Genomic DNA, 12,517 nt, shown 5'->3' with positions numbered 1-12,517 from the left:
GCAGTGAATGAGAATTATTAAATGGAGAGTTGATTTTGAAGGAATCCGAGGGGAGGTTGTGTCCATACACATACATATTTTGGATGACTGTGTCCATGGATGTTTGAGATGAGAGGGAGTTACGAAATGAAACAAATTTGTAGACTGTCTGAGTACCCCAGTAAGGAGTCATTTGTCTCAGACAGGGTTCTTAGGTACAGAAAATTATTTGGTCCTGCAGTCTGGCTAAATAGGTCTGGCTTTTTGTTCGGTGTTCATACTTCATTGTCAGGACTTAGAAGTTTTCAATTTGTCCACTTTTTTATCAAGCATATAAAAGGGAGGAGACTAATTACCCATGTGTGTCAGCCCACCTGGCCCGCTTCAGAGCATGTAAGAACTGAAGGACGACTATTCCATCTGAACAGCTTGCTTCTCTTATTTGCGAGCACATCCTTGCTTGTCTCAAGGCCTTTCATGTTTCTGTGCTCGTCAGATGAGGACTGAAAGTGTGCATGCTGAGGAATAGAACTTTGAGCTAGAACTTTTTCCTCAAAAACATGGCTTTTTCATGAAAACCTTTAACTCTTGTGGTACCCCGAAGGCTGCAATCTGCAGTTTCTAAGACGACTCACGCAAGTTTCCAGAGGAAAGAGTGAGGTCAGTCAGATATCGGTGAGACTGGAGGTGACCCGCCATATTTTCTTCTCAACAGAATCCAGGGAGACGGACCTGCTCAGTGGGATGGACGGCAAAGGCTCCTACCAGCTGAAGGGCTGGAAACTCACACAACAGCAGTTTGTGGCCCTTCTGTGGAAGAGGTTGCTGATAGCCAGACGGAGCCGGAAAGGGTTCTTTGCTCAGGTGAGATGCGCTGGTGTCTGCCTTCATGGACTGCAGACTCTTGGGCCAGTGAAGTGGGGTGCAACTGTGGTCAAGATACAGACACTGGGAACAGATTAACCTATGTCCACACTAATTCTGTTTCTTGCCATTTGGTCATCTGTTGGCCAGCGATTTCCTTGCGCTTCAATTTCTTCATCTGGACAGGAGGCCCGATATGTGGTTGTTAGCAGGATAAAATGAAGTTTTTTATAATTGAGTCTGACATTAGTATGTGTGTTTGGGGGAAATTCAAAGGATACCATCAAAGGGGATACAGTTTAGAAAAACTGGTTGGGCAAATTTAATTCTCATGACACAGGGGCTGCCCTGCTGAGATGTGCCTGATAGTGCACTTATTATTAGAAATATGGTATTTTTCTCTGGTTATGTTTGACTGCTGTGCAGTGTGCATGAGGCTAAGGATGTAGCTGCACACAGCTCCCACATGTCGTTTGCATGCCGGCTTGATTAGTTAGAATGGAATGCATTTATTTTACAATATAAAACAAAGAATCATAGAGAACACGTCTGCCCTGCAGACCACCTGGGCAGCACTCCTTTAATGCGTGAGTTTGAAGCTGGCAAACCTGGATTTTGATTAACCACTGGCTGACTTTTCTCCACTCCATAACGCTCTAGTTTGTGGGTGGGGATAATGAAAATAGCACCACAAATAACCACGAGATGGGATAGTAAATAAACTGATTCTCACTACAGTACTTTCCAGTGGAATTATCCATCCAGTGATAATTTTCTATTTTGGAACTCAGAAATGCTAAAACCAGAGTTTCTGTTTGATTTCTGATGGCCCTGGAGATGGAGGCCAGGAGTATGCGCGTTCTAGGAAAATCTAGTGAGTGTGCCACCGAGCCACACTCACGGTCTGGGTGATCATGGAATCATTGAAGTTGTAAAGGGTCAGTTTCTCAGAAATGAATCAAAAGATCTTTTGGTTGGATCTGAAGAAGGGATATAGAAAGTTTGGGGAATTTCAAGGAAGGATTTAGATAAGAATGTTTTTTCCTGGTGCTCATAGGGGAGACAGTGGCTGCCACTCCTTCTGGGGGAGGACATGGCTATAGAGTTGGTTCTGTGTTCTCAGCCCTCAGAGATTGAGATGCCACACAGGACCCCCTGCAGCACAGACAGAACCGGGATCAGGGTCATCTGTCCTGGTCCAGGGCTGTTTCTCTCAGCCTTTGGCTGAGTCTATGACCCAGCCTGGTTTTTCTCAGTCTTTAGAGGGAAAAAAAGAGCAGGGCTTAGTGTTTAGTCACTGTGGCTTTTTACTCTGTGAAAGTCCCAGCTTGTGCCTCCACCAGGTGACCAACATCTCTGATTTTGTGCTGTCCGCTTTAGGAAATGCTGAGGAAAAGGGATAATTTTCAGGCTCCTTTGCCTCCCAGCTGCCAAAAATACATTGGTGGAATTCAGCCGTGGGCCTTGCCTGTGCCCCTCATGGCTGTGTAGATTTCTGACAGTTTTTTTTTTCCCTCTGTGGTTCCTTCCCCTCCTAATGCCTGTTTATAGATTGTCCTGCCAGCTGTCTTCGTTTGCATTGCTCTGGTGTTCAGCCTGATCGTGCCACCCTTCGGCAAGTACCCCAGCCTGGAACTTCAGCCCTGGATGTATAACGAACAGTACACGTTTGTCAGGTATGTGTTTGTTTTCTTTAGTTCTGTAGATTTGAAAGTGTTTGTGATATAGAGAGAAGTTTGAAAAGGGTTGAGAAAGGGACTTGCTCTCTTCCTGGTGTGTGTGTGTGTGTGTGTGTGTGTGTGTGTGTGTGTGTGTGTGATGTGTATGCAGTCATATATAGATAGTGAATTAGTCATTTTTTCTCTGCCTCACTTTTCATTTTATATACTTAAAAGTTTGTTTGATCCCTTTCTAGTTGATGACCTAGTATGGCCCAGAACTATAGATCATGGCATGTGTTTGTGACCTGGACCCACTGTTTTCTTGGTCTTTTTAATTGTTCATACAAATAGTCAGTAAAAATCTGCCTCTCTGCTCTTGGAAGGTCCTAGCTGTCTGTGGCAAATAGATAATTTTCAAAGTAGTTTTGAAATGCTGATCCTTAATCATTTTCTTTATTTCACATGAAGTGCATATGTCTTTGTGTGTATGTATATACACATCTTCACATGTAACCTCTTTGTACATGTTCCACTGGGGGTACTGTATGTTACCCTGATGCCAGATGTATGACGCTCCTCACAGGTGGCGTCTGTGTTTTTCTTGTTTTGGTTTAAAAGCCTGTCTCCTGGGAAGTGCTTAGCTGAGGTCGCTCTGTAGGAAACATTTCCTACCCCCAGATCCTTGTTCAGGTGAACTTGCTGATCTGGATCTCTCTCGTTACCTGCAGTAATGATGCTCCAGGGGACTCAGGCACCCAAAAGCTCCTGAACGCTCTGACCAGAGACCCAGGCTTCGGGACTCGTTGCATGGAAGGAGACCCAATTCCGTGAGTAATGCTTCAGCCGTAGGCTGGCTTCTTGTGGTGGCTACCTCGTTTTCTTTCTGGTGCTAGTGCCTGTTACATATTTTATCTTAAAAGTCCAGGCAGTAATCAAAGAATTTAGGAGCAAATGGAATCTTCTAACATCCTTCATAACAAATCATTACCAACATTTGTTAACTCTTTACGCCAGTAAAGTTGGATACCAGAGTAGACAGGTGGAGTGTGCAGTTTATATATTTGCTCATCTTCTCTTTAAACTGAAAAGATAACAGACTGATTTCTTTGATAACGGTTCACACTTTCTTTTTGTTCAGTTGCATATTATGATCAGACATTCAGGATAAGTTTTAAATAGTAAGAAAGTAAACTCAGTGACATGCTCAGTAGACTGTGTGTATCTGTAAGAAGCAAGGCTTGAGGAAGCTGTGCTGAATGAAGCCAGTGCAGAGAGAACGGGGATGGTGGAGGTAACTTCAAGTTTACAGGTCCAAACAGAATTTCTGCCTGGGGTCATAAAGCCCAGAGTGATAGCTAAGAAACTGGGAGAGAAGGTTATAGAGACCTAGAGAAAGGAGATTTCGAATCCCAAGCCACAAAGGGGAGGATGGCAATCTCGCGTCAGAGCACTGAACATGGTGGCTGTGTATACAAGACCCAGCAGATTCCTAGACAAATGGTTTCTGTGTATTGATCAGCTCTTAATTAGTGTTTGCTTTAGCTCCCTTTCTGTTGCTGTGATAAAACACCATGACCAAAGCAGCTTATAGAAGGGCTTTGGGTGGGCTTACAGTTCCAGAGGGATAGAGGAATCTGTGACCATCATAGTGAAGAACATGGCAGCAGGCAGGTGGGGACATGCTGGAGCAACAGCTGACAGCTTGCATCCTCATCCACAAACAGGAAGCAGAATTTCTTGAATATTACGAATCTTTTGAAATCTCCAGACCTTCCCCCAATGATGTAACTCCTCCAACAAGACCACATCTCCTAATCCTTCCCTAATAGTTTTACCAACTGGGGGATCAAGTATTCAAATGTAAGAGCCCACAGGCTGCTCACATCATAAAAACAAATCTAGGAAGCAAAAGCAGTCAAGGAAGGGCAGGGGTCTCAATATTTCCTTTTAACATGTGTCCTCGGTGACATAACTTCCTTCTCTTAGGTTCTGTGGCTTAAGTACTCTGCCAGCTCCCACAATCGGGGAGCCAAGCCTTTAGTCAATGAGCATTTGGAAGACATAGAAGACTCAACCCATAGTAAATAGTTACTAAATATTCTTTGTACTTCAGTTACTTCTTACTGGGTGGTAAATCCAGCAGTTAATATTGGGAACAGCTATAAAGATGCTGAGGGTGGGAAGGACACAGATTCTTCTTGACTTCACTCTACCTGTGGGATTCTGTGTCCAGGTTTTGCAGGAAGGAAGAATGAGGTAAAGTGATAATAACTGAGCCATATGGATTCATGAATTGATTCCGGCAAAGGCTATATCTACAGGAGAGGGAACTTATGAGACAGACAGCTGACCTACAGAGATAAAAGAAATACCCGTCCATGGCATCAGAGGGTATGTGTGTGCTGTCTGAGCGCCATGGACTCTCTGAAGCAGTCTGAAAGAAAAGGCTTCACCCTGCCAGCTCATACTGAAATTCAAATTTTAGGCTTTTTGGAAAGTGTTCAGACTGTAGAAAATCTGAGTAAAATGCTTTTTCTGTGGACTTTAGTTTGTCCCAGCCTTTTGAAGGTTTTGTGTGTGGGTTTCAAAAGCACATGTCTTAGCTAAGAGGCCTCAGAGAGGAAATGATAAATCATTTGGAGAAGCTCTTCACTTGTGTGCATATTTATAAACACACATACACAAGATAAAGATTTCAACTACTTTAAATCGTGGAATCTTGAAAATTGGAAATCTAGAAGGAAAAATTAGAAACAAGTCATTTTATACTCTAATTTTACCAGAAGGGAAAAAAATGAACCCTGAGACGCAAGGGACTCGTGACGTGCTCCAAACAGCCCAGTGCTCTAGGCAGAGATGCGGGCCATGCGCTCTCTCTGAGGATGCTTGGGCCTTGCTTTCCACACAGCGAGCATTCCTGCTCCACTCAGCTCAATTCTCTACTTATTGGAGCACATAAACGGGGTTTTACCGTTCTCTACAAGATGTCCAGCAACCTGAACATAAAATACAAACTCCTACCCATGCCTGTGCCATGTGGCTCCTCCCTCCTCCCCTCCCTGCTTCTCACTCATCAGTCCATCTTAAAGCCCATCCCACTATTTTCCTGTTGTTCATCAGCTCTCTAAGACTCATTTCTTCACAGGGCCATTGTACCTGACTTCCCATGACTTTTGCTTGGACTGTTCATTCTCATCAATTCTTTTAAAATTATGTTTGTTTATTTTAGTGTGGGTGTGCATGCATGTCATGGCACATGTGTAGAAGGCAGAGTGAAACTTCTACCACATGGGACCTAGGGACTGAACTCAGGTTTGGCTGTAGGCACCTTTACCCACCGAGCCGTCTTTCCAGCTCATCATCCCAATTCTTTTACCAGCTTATTGTTTGTGTTTTGGCTGGCATTTTTTCCTTTTTTTTTCTTTTGGTCTTTAGCTTCAATGATCTGTTCTCTTCAAATACTCTCTTGCTGTTTCTGCTTTATTTTGGGGCTGTGTAAAATTGGACTTGTTGTCCAGGCATACAGAATCCATGGAAGCAGAGGGTTTGGATTGCTTACACCAGGCTATCAAAGATGCAGAACACTGTGTAGCACGTGGTGGACCCTTCATGTGTGTTGTGTCAACAAATGTTGGACAGTTGGATTGAACAGCATTCACTCTCTGAGCATCGGGAGCCTATTTATGTTGTATTTCCCCAATGCCTTCTGTGATACCCAGCTTCCCAGGCTGCCCTCAGAGCAAATAGAATGAAGTCCTAGTCTCTTTCAAATGGTAGGGGCCGGGCACATGGGCCCTTACTAAAGAGCAAACCTGTGCTCTAAAGGCATCTGGGGAAGTCGGGCCCCTTTTAGGGGAGCCTACAACTCTTGGTGTCCCCTTTTACAGAGACACCCCTTGCTTGGTGGGGGAGGAGGATTGGAGCACTGCCCCTGTTCCCCAGACCATCATGGACCTCTTCCGGAAGGGCAACTGGACAATGAAAAACCCCTCACCCGCCTGCCAGTGTAGCAGTGACAAGATCAAGAAGATGCTGCCTGTGTGTCCCCCAGGGGCGGGGGGGCTGCCACCTCCTCAGGTGAGTCCCTGTCGGTGTGACTGGGAAGTGGCTCAGGGTGGGGCTGGTAGCATTTATGAGGTGGGAGGAATGGGTGACATGATGCTAGGGTGATTGCAGCCTTGATCTTACCTGAGACAGACGAGTGGGTTTGGGGGGGGGGGGGGGAGAGGGGTTTGAACTGCTCTGTGCCAGTGCCTGTCAGACCACTCTCACAGACCCAGCTTCCTACCCTGGTTCTGTCACAGCTGAGCTGGTGGCTGTGTGTCCTCCTTGGGACAGTTCATTTATTTATTTACCTCAGAATAAGGAAGTGGACCACAAAACGTAGGTGATATCTTATCAACTCTGACCTTCTTTGGGACTCTGAATTTTGAAAGGAGATCTGAGCTTTTTTTTTTTTTTTTTTTTTTTTTTTTTCCCCTGAAAATTTCAGGACGGTCTATCTCTCTGCTATTTCATCAGAATCCAAAATCTAGGCTGGAGGGTGGGGATAGGTGATTTTTAGTGGGTATACAAACTTAAATCTCACTTGCCACCCTAAAATCACCTGATCCAGTCACCAATATAACACCCATGCACCAAAAAATATGAATTCACTGGGCAGTTTATAATGCTGTTGCCTGAATATTCTGGTGGTATGCAGAATCCCATCTAGATATCCAGAATACTCTTCCGGGGATATCTTCGGCTTGGCCTAAGTGAGGGACAAGTGCTGATGGCAGAATGGGCCAGGTCTTGGTGGTGGGTGGCTGAGGGTCTAGCCTGGGCCCTGGGGTCCCTTTGGCTGTTGTCTGTTTTCTGAGCTCGGTTTCCATGTAATAACAGAGAAAGCAAAACACTGCAGACATCCTTCAGAATCTGACAGGAAGGAACATTTCCGACTACCTGGTGAAGACGTACGTGCAGATCATAGCCAAAAGGTATCTCCTGTTGAGACCCGGCTCGCCCTCTACCATCCCTGAGGGGAGACATTAAAGCCCACAGATGTAGACCTGAGCCATAGGGAAATGGAAGATTCTGGCTCTGTGGGAAATTTAGCACATTGCGTCGAGACAAGACGGTACAATGGGGTATTGTGAATCTTAAACATTCAACTGAGAGGACGAGGCTGGCTGCTCTAAAATGAAAATAAATGATAAATGTGGACTCAGAATTATGACCCTTAGTAGCTGCTTGACCAGAGTCAGCCCATTATTCTTGTAAAATGTGGCGTTAGTACATTAAGTTTGTGGTGGGGGCTAAAGGAAGTGACATAAGCAGAGAGCTTTAGGTCTTCTCTCGTGGGTGGATCCATAAACACAAGGTGTCCCGAAGCAAGGTCAGGGTAGACGCAGTAGCTTTTCGTGCCGATGGAGCCTTTCAAGAGACTTGTAGATTCCTGGGACATGACCGCAGAGGCCCCAGTGTTTGGATAGTGCTCAGAAAGTATATTCCCTTCCCATCAGTGTGGTCAGGTGGCATGTCCCTGTTTGAAGTGACTGTAAATGACAAGGGTATGATAGAATGTGAGTAGATTTCCTAGAGCTGGAACCTCTCCACATGGGATCTACAATTGAAATTAATTAATTAATTTTAGACGAGGTTTCACTAGGTAGTCTTGACTGGCCTGGAACTCTCTATTTTAGACAATGTTTCACTGTGTAGTCTTAGTTGGCCTAGAACTCTCTGTATAGACCAGGCTGTATAGATCCACCTGCCTCTGCCCCCTGAGTACTGGGATTAAAAGCATGTGTCACAATGTCTGCCTGTATGGTGGATTTTACATTTGCTGAATCTGCTGTGTGATTACCATATGAGTAAGGTTTCTGAGACAGCTGGCAGGACATGCTGAGAGTGACCCCTCTCGACATAAGTGCAGTACCTCAGCCCTGGGCATGGATTGTTCCTGTCTCTGTACTTGTCCTCGGGTAGATGATTGCCTCAGCATCATCAATATGATCTGCTCTTTCTGGGCCTGAGTTTTGGTTTTTCTTTTCTTTCTGCAGCTTAAAGAATAAGATCTGGGTGAATGAGTTTAGGTAAGTTGGTCCCGTTTTTCCATTTTCCCTGTCATTGTGAGTCTCAGGAGAGTGATTTTGATGTAGACAAGGCTGTAGGTTGGGGGATTGTTTGCCATGTGCACACGCTTGGGTGTGACCTCACCACGGGGGAGGCACTAAGGTGCTGTGGGCTGTGGAACACACAAGGCTACAGGCTGCATTGTAGTACACTGAATTACGCAGCACACCACTGCAGAAGCCTCGGAAATATTTGATAGGGCACTTTTCTTGAGGAGATTCAGAAATCTCTCACAGGCCTCTGGAGACTTAAGAAAGTACAATGTCATAGGGGAAAAACCAAACAAATTCCCAACAGTGCCTAGGAACTCAAGGAAAAGCCTTCAGGCCTTTCATATGATGCAAGGTCTTGGCAGGAATGAAAGGCACCCAAGCCATGATTTCCACCTGTTTCTTTCTCTCTCTGGGTTTTGAAGGAGCGTGTAAGAGCAGGGAATGAAACATTTTTGACGTAAGCTTGTGCAGTGTGGGGAAATGAGTAGCCTGTGCTGCTGCTCTAGAAACCTTGAAGGCTCTGTTCTCAGGTTTCAGTTTTCCTCTCCGCCTTTTCTCCAGGGTTCAGGGCCCCTGAAACTCTGGGAAGAGGAGTCCCAGGCCCACATAGTGGTTCCCATGCTGGGGAAGTCAAGTGTTGCAAGGAGAAGAGAGCCTGCTTTTGGTCCTGGCCACTCGGCTAGCTTACACCCGAAATAATCACACAGAAATTGTATTAATTAAATCATTGCTCGGCCATTAGCTCTAGCCTCTTATTGGCTAATTCTCACATCTTGATTTAACCCATTTCTAATAATCTGTGTTCATCACGAGGTCGTGGCTTACCGGGAAAGACTTGACATATCTGAACTGGTGGCTCTCTCCCTCTGTTTTCTTCCTCCCAGAATTCAGTTCTGTATCCCCACCTACCTAAGTTCTGCCCTATCACCAGGCCCAAAGCAGTTTCTTTATTAACCAATGAAAGCAACACAAAGACAGAAGGACCTCCTATGCCAGTCAAGGCCTGTCTGTAGTCCCTACCTGACCTTCAGGGCTGTGCCCATCACCACTACCCCTGACTTCCTGTCTCTGATGTGAATGTCTTACTCCATGTCATTAGCTCCCTGCTGGGCAGTAATCTTGAGAATTAATATGGCTACATCTCACAAGAGGAGGCAGCATGTAACCGTCCTTAGCCAAATTTTGATCTTAGTTTGAATAAGACAAGAACCTTGTCTGCTGCAGTATCTGCTACTGAGTAATGGCTTGGGCTCACTGCCTGGGTTTTAATGGTAAGCCTTTCTTTTAGGTATGGCGGGTTTTCCCTGGGTGCCAGTAATTCTCAAGCCCTTCCTCCGAGTCGAGAAGTTAATGATGCTATCAAGCAAGTGAAGAAACTCTTGAAGCTGACCAAGGTACAGAATCCATCCTGAAATATGTCAGAAAAATAGGGCTGGAAGTGCTGGGACACGGGAGGAATGGCAGGGACTCAGTGTTCTGAACATGTTGTATACAAAGCAGTTTCAGACAGACCACACACACACACACACACACACACACATCAAAAAGTGTAGGTTAAATATAAACTGAGAGATTAAAAACTCTTACAACAATCAAGTTGATAGAGTTAGCCAGTTGGTAAATGAATTGGGTTTCAAACATTTTCCTAAAACAGGAAATAGGAAGAAATGAATTAAATTTTTTTTTTTTAGGCTGGTGGGCTGGTCTTTAAGATCTGCTAAGCCTGCATTCATTTTTCTCTGTCTCAGGTTTCCCAAGTTGAATTGAGAGTTGAAATGGTCAAGTGAGGTGGATTCTGGGGTCTTGGACAACAGTGCTGGGTCTAGAACACCGTCTCAGGGTTTCTGTTGCTATGAAGAGACACCATGACCACAGCAACTCTTATAAAGGAAAACATTTAATTGCGGTGGCTTTCATTTTCAGAGGTTTAGTCCACTATCATCATGGGGCAACATGGAGGCATGCAGGCAGACATGGTACTGGAGAAGCAGCTGAAAGTCCTACACCTTGATCTGCAGGCAACAGGAAGCAAACTGTGACACTGGGCATAGCTTGAGCATAGAAGAGCTCAAAGCCCAACCTTACTTGATACACTTCCTCCAACAAGGCTACACCTATTTTAACAAATCCATGCCTCCCAATAGTGTCACTGCCTTTGGGGTCCATTTTCTTTTACACCACCACAAGTATGTAGCTCTCCTTTAAACCGTGGGATGTGTCTTCATGGAATGTGGGTTTAGTTCTGGGATGGTGCCAAGAGACTCTGAAGAATCTTGGAAATTCAATACTTTATTTTTACTTATGTGTATGGGTGATTTGCTTACATGCATGCCTTTGTGCTATGTATATGCCCAATGCCCACAGATGCCAGAAGAGGGCATTGACTCCCTTGGGACTGGTGTTACAGATGGTTATGAGCCCCGATATGGGTGCTGGGAATTGAACCTGAATCCTCGGGAAGAACAGACTGTGCTCTTAACCTTTGATCCATCTCTCCTAGAATCTTGGGGATTTAAGGATTTAAGTTACAGGCTTTTTAAAATGATTATTACTTTGTGATTCTTTCATGAGGTCATATCATGGCAACTCTAGTGCTGTGGATCTGGTTACTTGTTCTCAGGAACTGTGTATGTAATAATGACTTTCAATGAAGTGGTTGCTGTCTTGATCTGCATACAGCTAGCTCATTGCTCACTGTCGCCCCCTATCTATGCAAACAGACACCACTAAGGCAGGATTCTCTTGTTTACAGGACAGTTCTGCAGATCGTTTTCTCAGCAGTTTGGGAAGGTTCATGACGGGACTGGATACCAAAAACAACGTCAAGGTACGCCATTGCCTGTGTGCTGCTAACTTCTTAATAAACAACGGTCCTCTCTTCCTGGCAATCCCGTGGTCGAGTCGCTAGGGGCAATCGTGGCAGAAAAGAGAATGTTAACTTTACCAGTGAAATGATACAGTGTAGTGACTAAGAGAATTTCTTCTGCCACCATACTTTAGCATGTGAACTGATAGGATCTTTGCCTTAAGCTACTTAACCTGGTCAAGTGTCAGTTCCTAGGTAGCAGGAAGACAGTAACCATCGTGATCTCTAGCACTGTGTGGGGAACTGATTGAAAGTATAAGATCTATCCATAGTGCTGGCCGCGTGGCGGCCAGTGGTCGGTGGATCCTGTGCCTGTAATGCTTTTCGTTTGGTACACAGCTAACTGGAATTCCTTTCTGAAGTGTCCACGCATGTTTTGTGTGCGCGCACACACTTCTGGGAGCACGGTTTGGCAGCATCACCTTGAAGTTGGTCTGTTTCCCTTCAGGTGTGGTTCAATAACAAGGGCTGGCACGCTATCAGTTCCTTCCTGAATGTCATCAACAATGCCATTCTCCGGGCCAACCTACAGGAGGGAGAGAATCCAAGCCAGTATGGGATCACTGCCTTCAACCATCCACTGAACCTCACCAAGCAGCAGCTCTCCGAGGTGGCTCTGTAAGTGTTCTAAGTGGTTGGGGTGCAGGTGGGAGGGGAGGTCATGCACCGGGGAAAGCAGGTTATAACAGCTGGAGATAACTGTATTATAGAAGCCTGGGTTGATCCAGGGTCTGGGCAGAAAGTGATTGTCTACCAGTGTTTCTTGACTCGAAGAAGGAAGGCCAGATCAAATGTGAAAACCATCACATTTGATGAAGTCACATAAAGTGAATTGAAAATTGTTAATACAATTCTGATTAACTCTTTAATATTACATTTGCTTGAAAATTAGTTTTTTTTTAAATTATTGAAACATGCATTTAATGGTTTTTTTCTGGAAATGTATGTGTGTGTGCTCCTGTACATGTGCATGAATTTTAAGGTCAGTAGAGTCTTTGAAGTGAAGGAATCTGGATTTGAATTTGGTGCTAAGCTTC

At 44.9% G+C, this 12,517-nt stretch overlaps 1 protein-coding gene across 3 annotated transcripts in view; it reads left to right on the top strand.

The window, feature by feature from the left end:
* Nucleotides 1-12,517, top strand: part of Abca1 (ATP binding cassette subfamily A member 1) — a 117,516-nt gene that overhangs the window by 86,807 nt on the left and 18,192 nt on the right. For all 3 annotated transcript variants that reach the window (XM_038347246.2, XM_038347245.2, XM_038347249.2), the window contains 9 exons: nucleotides 695-843; nucleotides 2,395-2,519; nucleotides 3,233-3,331; nucleotides 6,392-6,581; nucleotides 7,389-7,483; nucleotides 8,549-8,581; nucleotides 9,903-10,008; nucleotides 11,367-11,441; nucleotides 11,929-12,098. In XM_038347246.2, coding sequence (XP_038203174.1) covers nucleotides 695-843; nucleotides 2,395-2,519; nucleotides 3,233-3,331; nucleotides 6,392-6,581; nucleotides 7,389-7,483; nucleotides 8,549-8,581; nucleotides 9,903-10,008; nucleotides 11,367-11,441; nucleotides 11,929-12,098 — 1,042 coding nt within the window. The remainder of the gene's footprint in view (nucleotides 1-694; nucleotides 844-2,394; nucleotides 2,520-3,232; nucleotides 3,332-6,391; nucleotides 6,582-7,388; nucleotides 7,484-8,548; nucleotides 8,582-9,902; nucleotides 10,009-11,366; nucleotides 11,442-11,928; nucleotides 12,099-12,517) is intronic.

Source organism: Arvicola amphibius, chromosome 11, assembly GCF_903992535.2.
Source record: "Arvicola amphibius chromosome 11, mArvAmp1.2, whole genome shotgun sequence".
Lineage (NCBI taxonomy): Eukaryota > Metazoa > Chordata > Mammalia > Rodentia > Cricetidae > Arvicola > Arvicola amphibius.
Note: the sequence above shows the minus strand (reverse complement) of the source record. Positions and strands in the feature narration are given on the sequence as shown.